Below are 19,754 nucleotides of genomic sequence, written 5' to 3' on the forward strand. Positions count from 1 at the left end.
AGCAACAAAAATATAAGGTACTAAAAAAAAAAGTTCCTTTATTGAAAGACAATAAGTTAGATCTAAATTCTTATAGAAAATATATTTATGGATAGAGTTGATAAAACAGTGATGCCCATTCTTCACTAAAAGTTCCCTATAATCCCAACCACAACCCAACTTGACAAACAGAAAATTTATATGAAAGAATAAAAAGCAAGTACATCCAAGACCTTTCTGAAGAATTGGAAAGTGGTGGCTGGGTGAGCAAAAGAACAACACTTGTCCTGTCACACCCAAACATCTCTTCAAGTAAAACACAGGTAAAACAGAGAAACTGAGCAATCAAGAAAAACCCATTTATATGTAAAGACTAGATATATGACAGCAATAGTCTGGCAAATCATGGTCACTGAGACAGAAGGGCTACTCAAAAGATGTTGCTGGAAGAAAAAAAAAAAAGAATAAGAATGGGAAAAAGTATTTTGCAAACCATATGTCTGTTATAGGGTTAATATCCAAAGTACATTAAGAACTCATAAAACTTAATAGCAAAAAAACTGAAAAATAGAATAACCAAAAAATAATCCAATTAAAAATGGGCAAAGGGCCTAAACAGACATTTTTCCAAAGAAGACATATAGGTTGCCAACAGGTACATGAAAAGGGGCTCAACATCATTAATCATCAGGGACATGAAAATCAAAACCACAATAAAATACCACCTCACACCTGTTAGAATGGCGGTCATCAAAAAGACAAGAAACAAGTGCTGGCAAGGATGTGGACAAAACATTGTTGCATTGTTGGTGGGAAACCAGTATGAAGATTCTTCACAAAATTAAAAATAGGACTAACACTCAACCCAGCAGTTCCACTTCTGGAAATACATCCAAAGGAAACAAAACATTATCTCAAAAAGATACACATACCTCCATGTTCACAGCATCATTATTTACAGTAGCCCAGATATGGAAACAACCTCAGTGTCCATCAATGGATTAATAGATAAAGAAATTGTTATATATAAACAGGATATCCTACCATTTTGATATCATGAATGGACCCCGGACACATTATGCTAAGTGAAATAAGTCAGACAAAGAAAGGGAAACACCGTATCTCATTTATATATAGAATTAAAAAACAAAAACAAAAACAAAAAAAACACCCACCAGGCTCACAAAAATCAGATCTGTGGATTTGTGATTACCAGAGGTGGGGAATGGAAGAAAAGGGTCAAAATGGTCCAAGCTTGCAGTTGTAAAATAAATAAGCACTAGCTATGTGAGGTACAACTTGATGACTTGCTAGCACTGCTGTGTGACATGAAAGCTCTTAAGAGTAGATCCTAAGAGTTCTCATACTACAAGGAGATTTTTTTTTCTCATTTATTTTATTGTATTTGTATGAGATGATGGATGTTAGCTGAACCTATTGTGGTTATCATTGCACAATATGTGTAAGTTGAACCATTATTTTGCATACCTTAAACTTATACAATGATGTATGTCAATTATTTCTCAACAAAACTGGGGGGTGGGGGAGAACAGAAACTAAATATAAATGAGTAAATGTTGCTGAAGCCCTGGCTGGTGTGGCTCAGTGGATTGAGCACTGCTAGCCTGCGAACCAAAGGGTTGCCGGTTCGATTCCTAGTCTGGGGCACATGCCTCGGTTGCAAGCCAGGTTCCCAGTAGGGGGTGCACAAAATGCAAACACACATTGGTGTTTCTCTCCCTCTCTTCTCCATTCCTTCCCCTCACTGAAAATAAAGTCTTTAAAAATAAAATAAAAGTCAATAAAATTTAAATAAATAACTATTGCTGGAAAAACCTGTTAGCCATATGAAAAGAAATGAAATTAAATCTTGATACCATATTCAAAATTACATTCTAAGGTGGTAAAGTCATGAAAGACAAACTTTTTATTTAACTTTTTATTTAATGATTCTAGAGAAAGGGAAGGAGGGAGAAAGAGAAACATCAATTTGTTGTTCCATTTATTTACGCATTCATTGGTTGACTCTTGTACGTGCCATGACCAGAGACTGAATCCACAACGCTAACAGATCAGGAAGACGCTGTAACCAACCAAACTACCAGGCCAGGGCATGAAAGGCAAACTTTTAAGGCATTTAAAACAAAACACAGAAAGATTAAGTATCTGAAACAACGAGTTAATAATGTAGATCACAAAAGAAATGACAGTGAGTTCAACTATGATAAAAAATGCTTGCTCATCACAAGATACCACAAGGTCTAAATGAAATATGGTATCTGAGACTAGATCCTGGAACAGAAAAACAACACCGGTGGGAAGGTGGTGAAGTCCAAATAAGCATGCAGTTTAGTTAATAAAAATGTAATGCTGTTAATTTGTTAGGTTTGACATATACCATGGTTATGTAAGATGGTAATATTAGGGAAACTTGGTAAAAGGTATATGGAAACTTGGCAAATTTTCTGTATATCTAAAGTGATTTCAAATGAAAGGGAAAAAAAATACCATAAAATGAGAAGAGGGGTCACAAGATTGGAAAACAGAGCTGTAACAGGATATACAGAGAATTTCTACAAATCAGTAAGAAAAGACAATCTAATAGGAAAGGGGCAATGAATTAAACCAGCCTTTCATACAAATGACCACAGGCATTATACATTTACAATATGAAAAGATGTCCAATGTCATTAGGACCTGGGAAAGCAAATTAAGACCATGTTTTATACTTGCAAGTTTGTCAAGAACTGTGACAGTGAAAACATGGTAATGTTAGGGAAACTGGGTAAAAGGTATATGGAAACTGTACTATCAATGGGAAGGGCACACTAGTACAATTGACCACAGTACCAGTAACATTCTTCCATTGGGTCATAGGTTCACTCATGGTCATTTTATTGTTTCAAAACAACATATGTGGTTTTTGTCTATCAAATATGATATAATAAAATAATCTATGGTGGTTTTGAGGACTAAAGAATATAGAATGATCACACACAGTGATAAAGAGGCTAACACAATACTCAATTTGTTATTAGCAGCAGGAGAAGAAGGTGGTTTTACTCCTGAACAGTTACTGAATGCTAAGAGCTAAGCATGGGAATACGAAGATCATTTCTTCCCACAGAAACATCTGTGGCCTGTTTATATACTTCACAAAGCATGTGCTTTGCAGACATCAATTGTTAAGTCTTAACAGTTTCTCTTGCCAAAATAAACAGATGGGTAACACATCTTAAGAGGAACTTAGGGAGTAGCATCCTCTGATCTCCAGTGTCTCAAGGAAGAAGCAGGGCATTTTCCAAGAACTACCTTCATTGTTCTTTAGTACATATACCATGTATGCTATTGCAGTTTATTTATTCATATACAGAAAAATGCAAATAAAATGTAAAAGCCTTTTTATTGACAAGAGTTCAATAGTCCCTCCTATGAAGCCCTCCCCTTCACTGGATGGTGATTTAAAATAAGAACTAAAAATTGCTAAACAGCCTTCTGGCTCCTTCTACAGACTAAGTAACTCATCAGGCAAAGTATAAGAAATGTGGTTAATGACAATCAGCAACTAGAGCTTTCGACCTAATCAGAGAGCTGAAATCTAACCGGGTGCTTTTTCATAAACCCTTGGCCCTGCTCCACAGCCACTCTGGCCAACACCCAACAGCCAAGCCCAAGCACGTGCACAACTATGAGAGCGGCGTACCAGCAAGACACCATGTGCTCACGCCCCAAGTATTGGCAGGCCTTCTGCCAGAAAGGCTTTGGAAAGGGGCTTAAAGCTTATGAAACTACTTGACCCCACTTTACTCCATTTGAGAATGAAGGGTGGGGAAGGTGATCAAAATATGATATCATCACTTACATTTCAATGTCTATAATTAATTTGGAAGTGCACAGGGGTCTACAGCTCTTTAGCCATAGAAAAAAGTCTGCTTCCATCTGGTGTGAACATATAAAAAGCCATTAACTGCATTTACGAAGATGCTGCCAAACAAAGCTTTGGTATGAAAACTTTCAGTATGTAAATTGCCCCCTTTTTTTACTTTAAATTAAATTTCAGAAATTAAATCTAACATTACTGTTTGGTTCCGACTATATAACATTCTGGAAAAGGCAAAAATATGGAGACAATAAAAATAACGATGGTTGCCAGGGGGTGGAGTAGGGGGATGAACAAGCAGAGCATGGGGGATTTTCAGGGCAGTGAAACTACTCTGAGTGATACTACAATGGTGGGTACATGATATTGTACATTTGTCCAAACCCAGAGAATGTACAACACACCAAAAGTGAACCCTAGTGTGAACTGTGGACTTTAAGAGATTTGGGCTGTCAATGCTGATTCATCAACTGTAATAAATGTACCATCTGGTGGGGGATTCTGATAGTGGGAAGGTCATGTGTTTGGGGACTGGGGGTGGATGTAAGGAACTCTGTGTTTTCACTCAATTTTGCTGTGAATCCAAAACTGCTCTAAAAAAAATACAGTGTGTGTATATGGCTAACATCAGACACTGCAGAAATGTGCAAGATACATTTCTTGTATAGAAAACAAATCTCATGTATAGTAGTTCTAAGTCCAATAGGTATGCTGCAAACTCCAAAACTACTCCTAACCACAATAGTACTACAGTTACTCTGAGGTTTTTGGTATAAGCCACCCCATATTAGATTTTTCTCTACAAACAGCAAATAACCAACATGACAACTCCAAATCTTTTCCATGGAATTGGGAAGCTCTCTTTGATCATTAGCAGTGTCTTCATGTGTAAATGTAAATTACATGAGTTAATTTTCAAAAGCATTGAGTCATAGACATAAGCAATAAGATTAATTCTCAAATGGAAAACTTTATTCTAAAGAATAACACCTTTAAGAAGTTATGTGATCATCTCTGACTTTGTGTTCCAATTTTCAGCTGGAGGGTGCTGATGGCATATTACACAATCAGAGCTCATAGAGAATGGGAAAAAGTACCATGAACAGTGGCAGGACATTTACTCACCCCCTTCTTTTGCAAATATGATGAAAAAAATCATTTGGCAGAAATTATTCAACAAAAAACATGCTCATACTAACAGAAGGGGTTAAAAACTCCAGGTAAACATTAAGGGAAGAATAGGCTCTATCAATATACTATTTCTTAATCTGCACAGATGGTACACAGTTGTTTATTTTATTATTCTTACAACTTCTATATTCATACAAAATTTTTAGTTACTATAAATTAAATCTTTCAAAGCCATTTGAAAATCTACAGGCATTAGGCACAACCCCCACAGCCCAATGACAGGTCAAATAACACATGAGCTACACAGAGCAGAACACTCCCAGGACAGGACAATGTAGGCCTGGAGATTAGAAGGTTGAGTTCTGAGATCCTTTACCCAGGACAGCAGTATCATTTAAGGCAAATATGGCAATTTGGAGAAAGAGTACAAATAAAACTTCATGAACTCTCCATTTTAAAAAAGTAAGAATTTAGAAGTTTTTAAATGTCAAATACATAATAAAATTAATTCACTCTCTCATTATTTTCATTTAACTTCAGAGTACCTGTGCAGCTGGCAGTATTCCTGGCTTCTGAAATTCCCTCAGGAGAAACTGATTTAGTGGACAAACAGAGCAGCTGTTCAATGAGTCCTATAGATAGATCACTTTAAAAAATCTACCCCACAAAAACACCACCAGTTCGAGTTGTGATTGACAACAGAGTTTTTAAATGTTACACTCCTAGATTAACATACTGTCTTCCTTTTGGAAATGCATACAAACTTCCAAATTTTTAATGTTAAAGAGTATATATGAATTAAGCACCATGCTTGGCATGTGGTAGGTATTTGGTATATATTTATGGAAGTGAATTAATCCAGCAACACTCCCACTGAACTGACATCTCAGGAACTCCCCTGGCTCACTTGGGTAGAAAGGCAATCCTCTTTCTCTACCTCACTGTAGCGTTCATTTTGAATCCCTGGCCATTAGATCTGGTTGTGTTTCTTTCTTTCTTTTTTTTTTTCTTTTTGATTTTACATATTTATTTTAGAGAGGAGGGAAGAAAGGGAGAAAGAGAGGGAGAGAAACACTGATGTGTGAGAGGTACATCAATTGGTTGCCCTCTCACACACTCCCAACTGGGGACCTGGAACACAACATAGGCATGTGCCCTGATTGGGAATTGAACCGGCGACCTTTTGATTCCCAAACCAGCACTCAGTCCATTGAGCCGCATCAGTCAGGGCAGAGCTGGTTATGTTTCTAATGATAGTAATATAACAATAGAAAGGATACCATATGGAACAATAGTTACGACAGTAAATTAGCTTTATTCTAAATCCACTACACACTATCTCATGTGCCAGTAGTCTGTAAAATGTAAAAAGCGGTTCTGTGCTAGGACTGGTGCAGCAGATTGAAAAAAAAAAAAATCAGAGCTGACAAGTCAGCACTGGTAAAATTACAATCCAACCAGAATTAAATAAAACATTGAAATTATTTTGTAAAGATTTCTTTTAATAAGAACCTATGTTTAAGGCGTAATAGTAGCCAATTTTCTTCCAAATATCCTAAGAGAACTAAAGTTACTATTAGTATTTTTAAAAAGTCTACTTTAAGTGTGTAAGCTTTAAAAACAGGCCTGCATCTCACTCACTTCCTCTGTCTTTTCAGGTAGAGGGAGCAAATGCCCATAAAGGCTGGCCCTTATCTTGCTCTGTACAGTACCATCAGAACTGCTGGGTGGGCGTGCAGTGTGGCTACCAAACAGTGCCTCCTCTCATGACTTCAGTGCATTGTCTGACATCACCATTCCAGAAAGTTGGTAGCTGCTTGCCCTCTTATTACTGAAATGTTTCCCAGCTTTGCTTCCCACTGCTCAGTTTGTAATCTAGCATCAGTGTACTCCTTTTGACCACATTTTCTCTCCACAAAGTACTGGGTTAGCCAAAAAGTCTGTACGGTTTTCTGCGTAAAATAAAAGACACCTTTTTCATTTTTGCCAATAAATTTACTGATTTGGATATCTTGAATATGTCAGCTATCTCCTGCATGGTATAATGTTGATTGTTCTCAATTAATGTCTCAATTTAATTGTAATCAACTTCAACAGTCTACCCAACCATGGGGCATTGTCCAGAGAGAAATCTTCAGCACAAAACTTCACAAACCACTTCTGACATGTTTGATCAGTCACAGAACCCTCTCCATACACTGCACAAATCTTTTCCTGCGTTTCAGTTGCACTTTTACCCTTCTTGAAATAATAAAGCATTATATGCCAAAAATGTTGTGTATTTTTTCCCATCTTTAATATTAAAATGGCTATATAAAAATTCACCAGTTTTGATGTTTTTTTAAAAAAAATGTGTGCTGATATGACAGCTGTGACAACACAATCTTACAAAATTGTTTTGAATGAAGTTAAAGACAAGTAAGTGCTTCTAGAGCTATCTTACCGAAGAGAAAAAAAAAACCAAACCAATAACTTTTTGGCCAACTCAGTAAACTGTCTATGGAGCTTGAGAAACCAGTACTGAATTAAGATTGCTGAAGTTTAAATGCACCCATTAACTCACTAGGCATTACACTCTATAATGAACTTCTAACAACGTCATCAAGTGTCTTTTTCTTTACTGCCTTGTCCTGCTGGTCTTGATAATGGGCTACAAATGTACTAAAATTAAATGTAAAGTTCCTCCTTTATAAAGCTGGGTTTATCTCCCACCACTTCCCTTAGTATCCACCCCACACACCCAAACACTCACATACTTCACTGCTTAAGCAGCATGATGGCTGCTCATGCAATTAACTCAACATGTTATGTAGTTTCTGTCTGATGAACCTACAATATGGTAGGTATTCTCTACTGATAAAATTCTCTACTGATAAAAGAAATCAAGAAACCATAGTGCTGGGTTTGAGGCATATGCTGTTCAAATTTCAATAAATCAATTCAAATGCATTTGTTTGTAAAACAAGTATTTTACACAATAGTTGGCCTAATAATACAGACAACTTTTGTTAGGATTTTAATTGTTTAAAGCCAATAATTTCATCTCTACCAACATTCTCACCTCTTCAGTCCAGCAACACACAGTAATTTGATGTCTGGGGGGCAATGAAAATATCCTTGGCTTCAGGAAGCCTCAAGTAATACCAAGAAATTTTAACAGCCAAGGACAACGTGGCTAAAAGTTTTAAGCACAGAGTTTCAGGTCACTGCAAGGTGAGGATTAGTCACAAATAGTCTCTTCACACACAGACTAAAGCCACTGAGCAGGGACGTGCTTCATAAATACACATGAATATCAAGAATTTTTCTCCCCATCAAGATGCTCTTTTTTTCCCTTGCTACAGCAATGTAATCAAGACCAGAGACTTGAATCTCTGAAAGGGATACAATCTATGTGTGTTCCTAAATAAATGTAGTTCTAAAAAAAAAAAAAAAAAAAATCACAATAAAACAAATGTATATGCTGAATGTTTCCCTATCTGAAAAAGAAACTCCTTTGATAATAAAAACATAAAACATTTCACAAAATTAAATTATAAAGAAAACTAATATTAAAATTATTTGTTTGCAAGAGGTAGTCTTACTTGGTAAAACAGTGCAGATAATATAGGCACTCAAATTTATCATTATTATTCCACATTTTATTGTGCACATATACAGGCACCTTCATATAGTTAATCCAATTCATAAAACTTGTGACTCATAATCAGAAGTTATTATTCTAACTATAGCAACAAGGAAACATGTTCACAAAGGGGAAGCAATTTGCCCAGGCTTGGTTACTTGGCTCACGATGTACTGTGTTCCTCCAAAGTTTATGATATTTCGTTTCCACACTGACTCCCAAAGCCATTTTTTAATATCCCTCAATTGTTCTATTTACACATTTTCCACCTTGGTTCAACATCTCAGTGTCATGTACTGGCACCACAATCACTGGGTACTCAGGGCAACAAGGAGATGTGGCTCTGGTCTCAGAAGCTTCAGTGTGGCTCAGCAGGAGACTGAGCTGACTCTGAGGGGGACTCCTTCAGCCTTCAGGCAGCTCACCCTTTCGGGGTGCTCCCAAACCAAGCCCAACTTCACCAACCTAGTCAAAGTAGCTACCGTGAGTCATGCAAGCTTTACACAATCTCTTCTCTCTTTTTCAAGAGGTAACAAATTATTGTTTAAAACACTTTCAAATGTCATAAACAGAACAGTTCAAAGAACTGATTAATGAAAAGAAATAACACTTTTCTTCAATGAAACCCATAAGATACGTCCTAGCTAGAACAGCTAATTTTGTGGAACAAGCACACTTCTCAGAAAGTATGTCTGGACTTTCTGTATTCCAGCATTTCTGTGTCAGACCTTGGGACAAAAACTGTTGCCAAGTTGTCTGTCTCCTGGTCAAAATAAATAAACTTTTTAACTCTGCAAACCAAGAATACTCTGTATCTTCCAGCAATTCTATAAAACATTTAGGAACATCCTTAACCCACAAACAGAAACCAAAAGGTAACTGTGTTTCTAAATATGAGGTAAACGTGCTGTTTAATCTACCTGGTTTAGAAAACACACAAACCAAGAGGGGAACAAAGTACTGCAAAAACGTGTTAAATGAAATCGGACTGACTCAGAATCTGTGAAAATCTGAATGAGGTCTGAATAAAGTTCAAATAGTTAAAACTTCCCTGTATTTCCATGTTTAAGACATAATTTTTCCCCCTGAGAAATTCAAATCTCACATATGATGCCTTTAAGCTTCAATTCCTTTACTACCTACATTTCTCCCAACATACAAATATCTATCGGATCAGTTCCTTTCCTCACCAAACCACTAATGCCCAACCAGATAAGCACAACCACTCTCAAGTTCTTTAATCTCTGAGCTGCTGTGGGTTACAAATCCACACTGCCAGACTCCCAGCCAAGGAGCTCAACTAAGATTTAGCCTGAAATTCTAACAGACAACTGTAGTCTTTTAACCCTTACAGTCTTTGAAAGAGATCTACATTTTAATTCATACAGAGAAAAATCAGTTTTATAATTTACTTTATAACTACTTTGTAGGAAAATAATTAACAATTTCCCATGATTAATGTGGTTATTCATAGTAACTGTTACAAATGCAGCTGTATTGTCAAGGAGTTTTTGTATATGTTTTCTAAATTAATATAAAAATTTGGAAAATATACATTTGAAAATTTTTACCAAAAATGTTTTCAGTACTGTTATTGGTCTTACTTTTAATGTAAATTGAATTTTACCGAGCTATATATACTATTAAACCATAGCAAAAAAATTAAAGAGCACAGTCTAATAAAAAAAAGTATGGTTACAATGATTTGAACCAAATAATACCTACATAATTTCCCAATTAATATATAAAGTTATACATAATCACAACCATACCACAAAGTTAGCAGCACCATATAAACTTAAAAGTTGCTATTGTTAAAATGGGCTTTCAACATAATTCTTAATATAAACATTCCATTCCATTTTCTACATTCAGGTACTAAATTACCACAAAGTTAAAACCTTGAGACCAAAAAATTTAATCTACTAAAGTGATTGTAAGCCACAAAATTTTTAAAAGTCATTTTTCCAAACACAGATTGCCAAATAATTTGCACATATAAACAAAAATGCAATTTTAGTGACAGCTACCACTCACTGAAAATTACTACTTGTCATGAGAAATGTCACAAAGGCACAGAAATTTCCTTGTGCACAACAGACACCATGTATTTCAGAACGGCCACTTACCACTTCTTCCAGTGCAGCACTTCGCCCAAAAGAACAAGTGAGGTGTGTGAGGCAGTTCACGAAGGATGAGAAAAGTTCACTTGGAACGGCAGTTAAGACGTTCCGAGGGAACACAGTTATCAGGTTGCTGATAATGCTGGAGATCCCCACAGCTTCAGAATCTTCTATTTCAATTCTACAAACCAGATAACAAGCATTATTGGTGGTGGAAGGCAAGCTACAGTAAATCATTTCCTAACATGCAAAAATTATCACCTATTCATTCATTTTTAAAGACATGTCCCTGTATTAATTTCAAATTACCCATATAACCCAGAATACATAAAGGGGAAAATAATCACTTAGCTTCTTTCTTCGACCACTGTTGAACAAAAAGAAAAACCTGGACGTTCCTTTTTTCATCAACGAAGGGTAAGTATACCTACCCATTGATAGTACTCAGTAAACCCTCAATGAAGTGTGCTAGGTAGTCAACCTGTGCTCCTTCATCGGGGAAGACAGGTCCATGCAGAGAAGCTAACTGGGCGAGGCACTGCAGAGAATCTTGTGCCATATCCGAATCCTCTCTGATTTTTCGATGTACCTGTTAGAAAGAATTACTAATCCATAAAAACAAATTCTTCTTTTGTAAGGGTCACGTGTCTATCATGCCAAATGAGGTAAGAGAAAACTTCAGAGTAGCTAGTTATTCTAGAATATTAATTCCTGAATTAAACTAAATTTGAGAATGTCCCTCAATCCACTTTATATTATAGGCCATGATTTTAAACATATTAATTAATTTTAACTGAGGGCTACCTATATTTTGAAAATTGAACTGTTTCCAGTATGTTATGACAAAGACAGAAACAGATGCCAGCCAGTCAGACATACTGCTTCTTCTAAAAACAGCAACAACGACAGTCATCTGTATTATGCTAGCTATGCCTCGCTACAGCTCCTTGCTAAAGTTAGCAGGCAAGTTCAATCAGGAGTATACAGATGCTGCTTTAGTGGAAGTAAACAGTTGCAAATAGAGAAAACCAATATACTGCTCAATCCCTAGACACTCATTCATTCAACTGATATAAAGCGTTCTCTCAATAACTCTGAGATTGCCTAAAATTTGTTTCAATCTTATTTTATACTACATCATTAATAAATGCTAAAATATTTTAAAATAAAAATGGTATTTAAAGTATATTTAAATCATCTTTAAACTTCATCTGGATTTTATTTCAATGATGCAATATCAATGTGAAACACCTAGTACACGACGTTCCTTATGAAGGAAGTGCTCCCAAAACATTGCTCCCTAACTTTACAGTGTTACTAATATTCTCAGATTTTAAGGATACTTCATTTCTGTGAGCTCACCTAATAAAAACAGCAAAAGAAAAAAGTAAAGAACTTTTGATAGTTATACATTTACTTGCACAGGGGCCATGCTAATCTTCTCTGTATCGTTCCAATTTTAGTATATGTGCTGCTGAAGCAAGCACTACTTGTCACCATTTTCTACTTTTCACAAGCATTTGAGTTCTTCAGCCCTTCTTTTCCTATACAAATCTCTCCGCTTTCTGAATGTAACATAATTTTAAACATTTTTCTATTTGTTCCAAGTTCTGTTTACTTGCAAATCCAAATAGTTACTTATTCTGAAATCAGAATGTTTCTCAAGTATTCACTGATACAGTGCTGGGACAGAGCGAACAGACACTAAAATAATCCTTATTCACCAACTGATTCCATTAGGCTTTAATCCTCAAACTTCATGGGGAGCTAAGAAATTTAAAATACTAAAAAGTCACCAAGTTACCTGATCTAATGACATGTTTAAAGTATGTTACCCTCTTTGGTCTACAACAGCGGTTGGAAAACTACTGCCCACAGATCAAATCTGGCCTCCAGCCCATTTAGTATGGCTGTGGTTTTTACATTTTTATATGGCTGGGGGGGGAAAAATCAAAGAATATTTCAAGACATGTAAAAACTATACAAAATTCACATTTTTATAGCAGTGGAAGTAAAGTCTTACTGGAACAATGCCTGGTTGTGGCGGGGGGCTGGGGAGGTTAGTACTGTCCAGGCTGCTTCTGTGTGACAATGACAGTGGCGGGGCTGAAGAGCCGCCTTCAAGACCGGCACAGCCTAATATTTTCAAGGGCCTTTACAGAAGGAGTTTGTCAATCCCTGGTCCAGAACAACACAAATGGTTTTCAAAATATAGTTTATATTTTAAGTTTTATATAGTAAATTTAAAGTATAATACACAAATTCCTACATCCACATTTTCTAATTGATGAACTTTTAAACATAATTCATTTGGAAGCTCCTTGTCTGAAAACTGTAACTAAATTTCTGTCATCATGCCCTTGCACCTAACCAACATTAGACCTGACATCAACAGATACAGTCTATCAATGGATACAGTGCACTCTGGGACAGTAGTAGGTTTCTTCTCTGCCCAGACAGCCAAATGTTGCTTGTTCCTGGTCTACAAGTAACAAACTACAAGAAAGAATACCTTTTGTGAAAGAACTAACATTTATTATGCAATAAAATAAAAGTAAGAAACTGTCCTCAGAGCCTACCTATGCTAGTCTCTGAAACGAGCCACTCAAAACCCACAATGACCCAACAATTCTTATATAATATAGTAGATTCATGCCCTTTTTCCAATGTCAGTATTAAAAAGTTCTACCATATCTGAACTACATTCTGCACATTGAAAACTGAATTCATCACCCAAACCAGGAAGAAGCAGAGAGATAAGGAAAAGACAAGTCTAGCAGGACACCTAGAATGGTAAATGGTGAGGAAGGATAAGGATGACGACAAGGAGCAGAGAGAACTAGTGAGTGAGGTGATGATTTCTATGGAGCACAATGACCTTGAGATGTCTGTGGACGTTCCAAATCCAAACCTCCAGTAAGCTCTGGGATTATAAGGCCCTGGACTCTGGAGCAGCCTGTGCTGAATATAGACCTAGGAGTCATCAGTGTAGAAGTGGTGCCTGAGGTCCTACGTGGGGAAGGGGCAGCCCAAGGAAAGTGTATGCAGTCAGCAAAGTTGAGAACTGACATAGGAACACTACTATTTATGTAAGAGCAGAGAAAGAAGAAATCCTAAACAAGATCAGAAAGAATCTGACAAAAGAGATAGGAAGAAGAATTAATGAGACAGTTTTTCCAAGAGCTTATGGAGAAAAATGGAGAAGTCTGTGAACCTCAGAAAGGCAAATACATACTTTAGGTTTACTGTATTCCTAAATTCAGATAATCAATGTACCTCATCTTGATGCCATGCAACAGTACATTTATATTTATCTACTCAATACAGAAATAGTGATATCTCATGGAAAACTAGCTTTTAATTAGTTTATAAATCCATATAGTTGAAAATAAACTTAACAAAAACTGAAATTTTAAAGATTAATGGTTGTCATTTTTCTAACAAAATTCAAATTGTTTGTAAACTGCTTAAATGAAAGTAAGAGGCCACAAACACAAAGCTGTTAAAATAACAGTGAAAAAGGGTTAACTTTGAAATTCAAAAGTTATTTACATGTGGTCTTTTGCAGCTGACAGGAGCAGCTGTCTGGTTTGCGGAGACAGCTGTTCAGGTCTGGAGCCGCCATTTCCAGGGCTGCCAGCAAGTTTTCCACCTTTGCACAACCTGCTGAAGTGGGCCTACTTTCAGCCAAATGAGCAACACAAAACAACTGAACTTAGATCCATATCAAAACACTTTCTGCCAGATTAGGCAAGGCAACAAAATTTTTCAATTTAGCTACAACGACCTCTTTAATATTTACAATGTTTTTAGTCATTCTTTCTGATTCAAAGAAAAAATAATAAAGGCAATGCTTACTCTGAACCTGTCCACAGAAAACACCTTAATGTTTATACCCATGGAACGCAGTTGTAACACTAGTAAATAGTATTTTTAAAATATGAAAAAGTAAGAAATTATAATAACTGGTTGGAATTAAGCCAAATTGTCTTTTTTTAATTGTTCTTTATTTGGACCTTTGCCCTAATCATTAGATCTAACTTGTATGTTCACACTGTAACAGCACTCAGCCGCCAACACATACACACACACACACACTCTCTCACTCTCTCTCTCTCTCTCTCTCTCTCTCTCACACTCTCTCTCTCTCCCCCCCCCCACCCCGGCTTCTATTATATTGGGGTTGTGGGCAAACATGGAACATATGCTTACTTCTTTATATTTAGCAAATAAGAAACAGCACTAGTTAAAGTTACAGTTCAAGTAAATTCTATGCAATGATTCTAACTTCACCCACAACTGATAATTCATACCTAAAAAATATACTACTCTAGAACAGCAGTTCTCAAAATGTGGTCCAGGGGTCCCCTAGGGGTTCCTAGACCTGCCTGGTTGTCTTGAAGAGTGAAAATGTTTTCCTATAATACTAAGACAATATCTGTCTTTTCCATCCTTACTGTCACACATGTATACAAGTGGAGTTTCCCCAAGGCTATACGTGGTGTATAATACTGCAACCAACTGAACACAGAAGCAGATGAGGTCAGCTGTTTTTTTTTAAACCTGACATTAAAGAGATTTGCAAAAATGTACAATGCCACTCTTCTCACTAAATTTTTGTTATTTTCAAAAATATAGTTATTTGTTAACTAAAATGTCATGGTTTAGTATTGCTACTTAAAATGAATTAATAAATTATTTTGTGAAGTTCTCAGTTTGAAATTTTAATATGGCAAGTATTAATAGTTATGACCTCCATAAACAAAAGCTCTTTAGAGCCCTCAATAATTTTTAAGAGTGTAAGGGGCCCTGAGACCAAAATGTTCGAGAATGTCAGCTCTAGGATACTAAGCCCTTCATAATTCTAGAAACTTTCATAAATTAGCAAGGACATTTCTATGTAATTCCTGATTGAGCAGATACATTGATTAGAAGAGAAGGCTTTAGAGGACGAAAGCAATCTGTGCACTTTTACCTAAGAAAACTACAGAAGTATGCACTCCTTTAGTGACCCTTCCTGTGGTCTTTGCTACTGAGAGGAAAGGAACAACTTACTGTAAAGAAAAGCTCCATGACTCTGCTGTCCAGAAGAGTCTCCCGCCAGGACTCCGTTGGCTTTAACAGAACATTTTGTGAGGATTCAAACATGGCTATATAATGTCTGCCCAGTTATCTGGTGTCAAGGTCAACAACAATAACATTCTTACTTTGTCTAAAGTATAAATATACCCTAAATATAACAGAAGCCATCCAGAAAGAATGTAATGGAAACAGTTTAAGCCCTTCACATATGCTACATAATTCATGCATGAAGCTTAGGAATAAAAGGCATTAAGTGCTGAAAAAAAGAATGCTATAGGAATGTAAGATAACTGCCATTGTAATGATATGGCACACTGAAGGAATACTGAAACTTTGATGATCAGACATCTTAATGTTGGAGACAGAAGGAAGAACACTGATGCAAAACAGATGCCAAAATATATAACAAACAAGAGAAATCAATTTCTGCATATTTATCCTATCATTTCCCCCAATATCTTGTATTAGCTGAAACCACATATACAAATATGAGTCTCACATAGTCTACTTGGAAAAACAGCATTTCCTCAAAAGAAATATATTCAAGAACAAATATACATTACACTGAAGAAGAAAAACTCCCATCAGAGTAATCAAATATCAATTCCACATATAGAAATGATTAGTTCACATAAAACTCTACAGATGCTCATTTAAAAATCCAGCAGACTAAAATTCAATTTGTATGGTGTTCAGGTGTTCCATATCAAACACACTTCTAACAGAACACTGTCCTTGGCCTATCCGTAACCATAATATATTTGTAAGAGTTTATGAGCATAACTTACTCAATAACACTGACATGGCAACCAAGGTCTTTCAGAATTGGGAGAGCTTTGCGGCCTAAGACAATAACTCTGCCCATCCCACAGCTCATCAAATGACTGGCTGGCAGACATCCACTAGGCTGCATTCCCATCAATTCATGAGAAACTGAAACAAGTTATCCAAAACCACATCTTGCAAAATTTAGATATTAAAGCCCAAATCATTAACAAAACATTAAAGGCAGTGATAAAGCTCTGGAAAGATTTTTTTTTAATTTTACTGCTTCAAAAGACATTTAAATCTTTGATGTTATTTTGTGTCTGAAGAGTAGGAGGGCACTGCTAGTTGTTTCAAAAGAGAGTCTGCTTGCTGGATTCTGAAAAAGCACTCCACTCAACAGAAGAACAAAAGTGAGACTCAAACCAGGTCCATCTCAGTTCCAGTTTTTCTTCCCTCACCTGCCCCCTTGTGGAGGTGCAGGGAGAGTCAAAGCCAAAAGAAACCACTGGAACTCAATAAAGCAAGGCTGAATTTAAAAAGAGAAATCAGCCCATGAATACTGTTTTTGTTTTCAGTGTGCTAATACTTTCTAAAATGATCTCATGTTTTCATGAGATACCTAAGGTTGTTAAAAATGTGACCTTCACTCACACTATAACACCCTGATTAATACTAAGTCTCTAAGTGGTTTTATTTTCCAGCTCCGAACCTGGAAGGTTTCTTTTTTCCTGGCATCAAGTTTGCCTTCCATCAAGAAAGCTCATTTGTAAGGCACCTCACTCACAAAAAGTCATACTGATATTCTTTGAAGAACTACCACCCACCCCTATCACTCAGCCTACCACTATCACTAACAATTCTACATTCTCATAATGAAAATGCACATATTCTAGTTTGCATAAGTTGCAACCATATAACTCAATTACAAATAATATCTCTCTACTAAAAAAACATGTAATTATCCCCAAAAATTTTAATAAAAACAAAAAGAACAGTAGAATAAATGCAACAGAAAATTTAAGAACAATGATACTCCCAACAAGAAATGTATGTTTTAGCCCTGGCTGGTGTGGCTGGAGTGTGGTCCTATAAATTGAAAGGTTGTGGGTTCAACTTCCAGTCAGGGTACATACCTAGGTTGTGGGTTTGGTCCCTGGTTGGGACATATGCAAGAAGCAATTGATTAATGCTGATCTCTCACATCGATATTTCTCTTCCCCTGTCCCTCCCTTCCCCACTCTCTAACATATGAAAACACACAAACCAACAAAAAACAATATGTTTTAGTTTGCAGATTGTGCCAGGAAACTTTTGAAGCTTTTGTCTCTGAAAAGGAGGCCAAGAGGACCCTTCTGTGTTACATCAAATGAGTACTATGAAGGTTCAGGCATTACTTTTCAATTTTATAAACTAGCTAGAAGTATATTACAATGTGAACAGAATACTCAAATATATTCAAAATAATGTAAAGAATTAGAAGAATTCAAATTTTAATATAGTATTATCAATCAATTGACTATTTTTTATTTGTAGAATACCCCAGAATTCTACTCCTCCCCAGATGATTCTTAATGTAGAATATTATTAAAATAAAACAAAAAGCCCTGGCCAAGTAGCTCAGTTGGTGGGGCATCATCCTGTAAATGAAAAGGTTGAGTTCAGTCTCTGGCCAGGGCATGCATGGAAGGCAACCAACGTTTCTCTTTCTCTCTCATCAATAAACATATCCTTGGATGAGGATTAAAAAATAACTTTAAAAAGCTACCATTAAAATTCAGAAATCTAGGACTTTTTCTTTTGGTCAAATGATCTTTAATTGAAGTATTTTCCTTTGTAGTTCTTCACTAGCTGGGCACTGCACTGCACCAGTGTTCATGTCATCCATGATGTCGGGAGGGTACGACCACCAACATCGCAGCCCACAGACTGGGCAGTCCCCAGGGTCTTTTTAATGGCTCCAGAGAGTTCTCTAGCTAAAGACTGGTGCCCCATCTGTTGGATAATATTAACCGCCTCACCAAAAGTGTTATTTCCACCATGTTTAATGGTTTTTTGCTTTTTTCTGTCTTGGGGTGGCTCTTTGAGGGCTTTAATGATCAGGGCAGAGGCAGAAGGCACTACCTCAGTCTGGTCCTGTCTTTTCTGAATGGTCAGTTTCACTGTAATCCTCAGACCCTTCCAATTACTAGTTGCTTTGGCGATGTTACCACAACCTTTTTTGGAGACAGACCCAGGGGGCCGATCTTGGGGGCCTGGATGGACATGGCAGCAACATCCCCACCAGTGTACCTCAGATATACAACTTTGATCTCACTGGGGTCAAACTTTGGGAGCACGGTGGAGGCGGCTGGTGTCAGATAAGCCCTGATTCAGAAAGACCGAAGACAGTTGCACCTAATTCCTGCTCTAAGGTAAAAGCCAAAAGCTAGGACTTCTAGTCTTAAGACAATATTTTTTTAAATGACTTAAAAGTTTGAATAAAGCAATAGTTTCTTTCAAAAACAGCAGTTTTAAATAATAGTTACCTTTTCAAATCTTTCAAAAGTTTTAGTTTACAGTACTACTTTGACATGTCATAATATCTGAACATTATTAGGCTTGATCTTTTTTATCCAAATATGTCACCAATGAAAGAGAAGTCTAACAATGAAGTGATTATTTAGTAATTAATCATTTATTATACATATTATGTGCTTGTCAGATTTTAGGACACTTATGAGTTTCAACAGATTGACACTAGTTAAATAGCGATCATTCACAAAAATTTAAATCAGATTTTAAATCAAGAATTTTCTTGGGCTATGGCTTTACATATTTTTCTAAAAAGAAGAATGAACTCAGATAATTCATATATTATATCAGAATAATTCATTTGTAACCAAATAAAATAAAATTTAACCAGTAAGACAGCTGTACAGAGCTACTTTCAGTCTTTTAACAACCCTAGGCCTTTTTTAAACTTGTCTTCAGCATCTAATCTTACTTCACCCTCTCATGTTTTCATCAAATCCAAACCATGATGAACCTATTCTATTTAGCTCTAAAATGTTCCACTTAGGAAAGCTCATCACCTTCTGCGAAATCAAAGGCATGTAAAATGTAGCAACTGCCCTGCTCTATAGCTGGGACCAGAGACAAGCACACTCAGAGGACAGCTTAATCACAC

At 36.4% G+C, this 19,754-nt stretch overlaps 1 protein-coding gene and 1 non-coding gene across 6 annotated transcripts in view; both read right to left on the bottom strand.

Moving 5' to 3' along the window:
* The window catches only part of XPO4 (exportin 4), a 133,510-nt gene that overhangs the window by 34,806 nt on the left and 78,950 nt on the right, over positions 1-19,754 (bottom strand). For all 5 annotated transcript variants that reach the window (XM_054587981.1, XM_054587978.1, XM_054587977.1 and 2 more), the window contains 3 exons: positions 15,794-15,906; positions 11,170-11,327; positions 10,745-10,919 (listed from right to left, as the gene is read on the bottom strand). In XM_054587981.1, coding sequence (XP_054443956.1) covers positions 10,745-10,919; positions 11,170-11,327; positions 15,794-15,906 — 446 coding nt within the window. The remainder of the gene's footprint in view (positions 1-10,744; positions 10,920-11,169; positions 11,328-15,793; positions 15,907-19,754) is intronic.
* On the bottom strand, positions 12,122-12,225 carry LOC129082388 (U6 spliceosomal RNA). Its single transcript, XR_008530408.1, has one exon. It is a non-coding gene; the product is annotated as a U6 spliceosomal RNA (small nuclear RNA).

The sequence above is a fragment of the Pteronotus mesoamericanus genome, unplaced genomic scaffold, assembly GCF_021234165.1.
Source record: "Pteronotus mesoamericanus isolate MK-2021 breed Mesoamerican mustached bat unplaced genomic scaffold, CSHL_Meso_final scaffold_125, whole genome shotgun sequence".
In the NCBI taxonomy this organism is placed as follows: Eukaryota; Metazoa; Chordata; class Mammalia; order Chiroptera; family Mormoopidae; genus Pteronotus; species Pteronotus mesoamericanus.